Source organism: Mus pahari, chromosome 5 (genome assembly GCF_900095145.1).
Source record: "Mus pahari chromosome 5, PAHARI_EIJ_v1.1, whole genome shotgun sequence".
Classification (NCBI taxonomy): Eukaryota; Metazoa; Chordata; class Mammalia; order Rodentia; family Muridae; genus Mus; species Mus pahari.
In genome coordinates this window covers 144,816,888-144,820,506 of record NC_034594.1, presented here as the reverse complement: position 1 = coordinate 144,820,506, position 3,619 = coordinate 144,816,888, and the positions used below count along the sequence as shown (strand labels likewise).

The window sequence follows — 3,619 nt, the reverse complement described above, 5'->3', positions numbered from 1 at the left end:
AAAAAAAAAAAAAAAAGAAAAGTCAAGGCGCTTAGTAAGAGCCTAGAGCGGGTCAACAGAAGAGCTAAACATGTCATTTAATTGTGTACTTTTTTGTATGTAGGTGTACAGTGTGAGTGTGTACACCTTGTGTGTAGGTGTACAGTGTGAGTGTGTACACCTTGTGTGTAGGTGTACAGTGTGAGTGTGTACACCTTGTGTGTAGATGTACAGTGTGAGTGTGTACACCTTGTGTGTAGGTGTACAGTGTGAGTGTGTACACCTTGTGTGTAGGTGTACAGTGTGAATGTGCTGGTCAGACGACAACTTGCAGAAGGAAGTTGGTTCTCTCCTTCTACCCCGTGTGTGGTCCTGGAGGTCAAACTTGTGTCATCAAGCTTTACAACCAGTGCTCTTATCTACTGAGCGATCTTGCCAGCCAATATTGTACCGTAAGGGACAACTGTATATCACATGGGACAGTTTTATTTTCACTGAGAACTGCACATTTAGCTGCATGTGAAACCACTAACAGTGAATCCAAACTATTCATTGAACCCAGACCACGTACCACCAGAAGTTATTCTTCGTATGGAGCAAGGCTTCTTTAAGTGTCCCCCTTTTCTCCTGAGATATCGTTATACAACTTTACATACTAATGAGACCGATGCACTCATTTATATAAAGAACTAAACCTTGGCTGAATATTTGATATTACACAGCAATATTTTTCAGAATTGATCAATGTTTTTTTTTATTATCAATCACCAGTGCTAACGAAGTCATTTCTTGCCAATATGCAGTGCAAAATAGCAGAAGTATGTTTCAAAGATTGCTGAATCGTTATCCTAATCCCAAGCCAAAACTCACTCAGTGATATATATATATATATACAATTTTAATGGAATCCAAGGCACCAAACATTCATGCACAATGCAATCCAAAATTACAATACTTCCTAGAGGTCATTTTCTTCATGTTTCTGTAAGAACAGAAAAGTTTGTTTGTACAGTGAAAACACCAAGCGGGGAAGGGGCAGCTCAGCAGTAAAGGAACATGTTGCCTAAGCTGGAGGGCCTGAGCTCTCAACCCCTGGGACTCGTGTGATAAAAGAGAGAGAAGGACTCTCACAGGTTGTCCTCTGACCTCCACACATGCACTGTGCCATGTACATGCATGCAACACACAGACACAGACACACAGACAGACATGCACACCACACACTGAGCTGTAGTATTTCTAGCAACATTTGTTGCACCCATACAACCGTGCCAAGTGGGCATGGTGTTTGTTTAGAACCAAGGCTTCGGAGAAGCTGCATGACATAATAGGAGTGAGCACTGGCAGAACCCTCCTGATTCATTACAAGCTTGATTTCAAACGAATCTTTTTCTCCTTTACACTAAGAACCTTTTTATTGTTGCCCTCGCACCTGCGTGCGCGCGCGCACACACACACACACACACACATACACACACACACACACACACGGCCATTTAGCCGCACGACCATTTATAGGGTGGCCACCTACAGTTTGAGAAGCTAGGATGTAGAGCCCCTCACTTTCATTCTGGCTCTTGCTACTTTACAAGGTAGAAGGCATTATTCTAAACAGAACAGCAAAAGCACAGAAGGGGGCAGTGTATTTGTACAGTCACACAGATGTTAGAGGAGGACTCAGTATTCAGTCGCAATGTTCATCTCCAGAAATAAAAAAAATAAAATAAACTCTGTATTGGCCAGTCGCTGAGCCTCAGCAGAACTGGAAATGTCAGCTCCCGGCACTAACCCCGATGCTCAGGGGATGCAGAAACAAGAGAATCAGCACATGCTATAGAGCATCCCAGTACAGAGCAAATTCTAAACCAGTAAGAGCTATGTAGCTAGGGTACGTACACACACTACTGTTTGATTAGATTTGATTTGATTTGACTTGATTGAGCCACCTAACTGGAGTGTCCCTAGCCTCAGAAGTCACAAGACCATGCATACAAAGACTTCGTTCTAACTTCATTGTCCGATCTAAATTCTCTCTGTGAGCGAACCTGCTCCAGCCATCCTCACCCAGACGGAGTGAGGTTTGTGCGTTCTTGGTTAGATCTCTCATGAGCCTATTATGATGCCAGGCCTAGGCTGTCGCCATGGCACCCAGAGGACCCAGGGCTGGGAGCACCAGGCCTTTCCAGAAGCTCTCTCTGACCTTGGCTCCCACTGCACTTCCCACCTGCTGAACCCCTGCATCTTCATCATTGAGGTCCCTGGGTACCCTTTGTGCCAGTCTCTGCTCTTTACCTCACCCTCTCTTTCAGAGTTCAGACTCACTCCGCTTGGCGCTTCCTTCTCCAGCTTTGCCACTCAGAGCAACCCTTCTTCACCTTTCCTTTCCCATGCTTATAGATGCCCCTCTCTCCCTTCCCACTCCTTGGCCGGCCTTTGCTCTTTCCACCACACTGGCCTCACCACCACCACCACCACAACCCCAACTCCTCAACCCCTCCCCTCACTCACTCCCATACCCCCTTAACCCTCTTTTGCTTGCTTTCTACCAGTTGAGTCGAGCCAGCTATACCTAGAGATCATATTATGGAGCCTGGAAAAGAAAAGGAGTCAGAGGCCCCTGGTGAGCAGAATCGGAGAGCAAGACCCAGCACCAGGTCTTCAACTACAAATAGACAGCCGAGAATGAAAAGAAGGAAAAAAGATTTAGAAGAGCTGAAGAAGGAAGTGGTTATGGTGAGGATGCCCAAAGCTTACTGCCTTTGAAACACCCTTCAGCCTTTGCCTGATGTCTTCCACTTCTTAGCTGGAGAAGAAGCGAAGCCCGCTTCCAGGACTGTCCCCTCCAACCCCCTCCTTCCTCCCTACGCATGACCTGAGGTCCCCGTCTCACCTGAATGACTCTTCTGTTCCCTCAGGATGATCACAAGCTAACATTGGACGAGCTGAGCGCCAAGTACTCTGTGGACTTGACCAAGGTAAGAACTGCTTGAAGCAGACAGAGGTCCTCAGTGACTTGAAGCCACTAACCAGGGCAGGGCAGAAGCTGAAAGTGACCCCCACTCCCAACTCCAGATCCAACTTTGTACCTCTTACCCTCAGCCCCGCAAAGCTCCACACCACTCTACTTGGAAAAAATGGCCAGGGTAACCCCCCGAGAAAGTTGTGATTGTGTGGGTGGTTGGGCATATGTCTTTTGTCCTCTAGACCTGTTTATACTCTTAGGATTTATCAAGGACTCCAAAGAGCTTTTGCTTAGGTAAAAATGCTATTGGTATTTGTCGTGGTAAAAATTTAAATTGGCAAGTTTTAAAAGTATTTCTTAGTTCCTTTATAAATAGAGTAGTTGCTGGGAATATGGCTCAGTGGCAGAGCATCTTCAGCCTGAGCTTGATCCCTAGAGTCATGAAAGAAGAGAAGGGAAAGTGGCTTATTAAAAACTAACAGCAATAAGTTTTTTAACCAATTAACTAATTTTCCAAAAAAAAAATTAGTGTCATCTTACATTTTACAAATCTCTTTAATACCTAACTTTCTTTTATATGTTTGTTGTTTTTTGTTTTTGTTTGGGTTTGGTTTTGGTTTTTTCAAGACAGGGTTTCTCTGTATAGCCCTGGCTGTCCTGGAATTCACTCTGTAGACC

The 3,619-nt window shown here is 45.0% G+C and overlaps 1 protein-coding gene across 2 annotated transcripts in view; it reads left to right on the top strand.

The window, feature by feature from the left end:
* Positions 1–2,562: 2,562 nt before the first annotated feature.
* The window catches only part of LOC110321177 (sodium/potassium-transporting ATPase subunit alpha-4), a 35,891-nt gene continuing 34,834 nt past the window's right edge, over positions 2,563–3,619 (top strand). The window contains exons 1-2 of one of the 2 annotated variants that reach the window (XM_021197276.1): positions 2,563–2,712; positions 2,895–2,954. In XM_021197276.1, the coding sequence (XP_021052935.1) occupies positions 2,563–2,712; positions 2,895–2,954 (210 nt within the window). The remainder of the gene's footprint in view (positions 2,713–2,894; positions 2,955–3,619) is intronic. The other variant, XM_029538181.1, reaches the window with a different exon arrangement.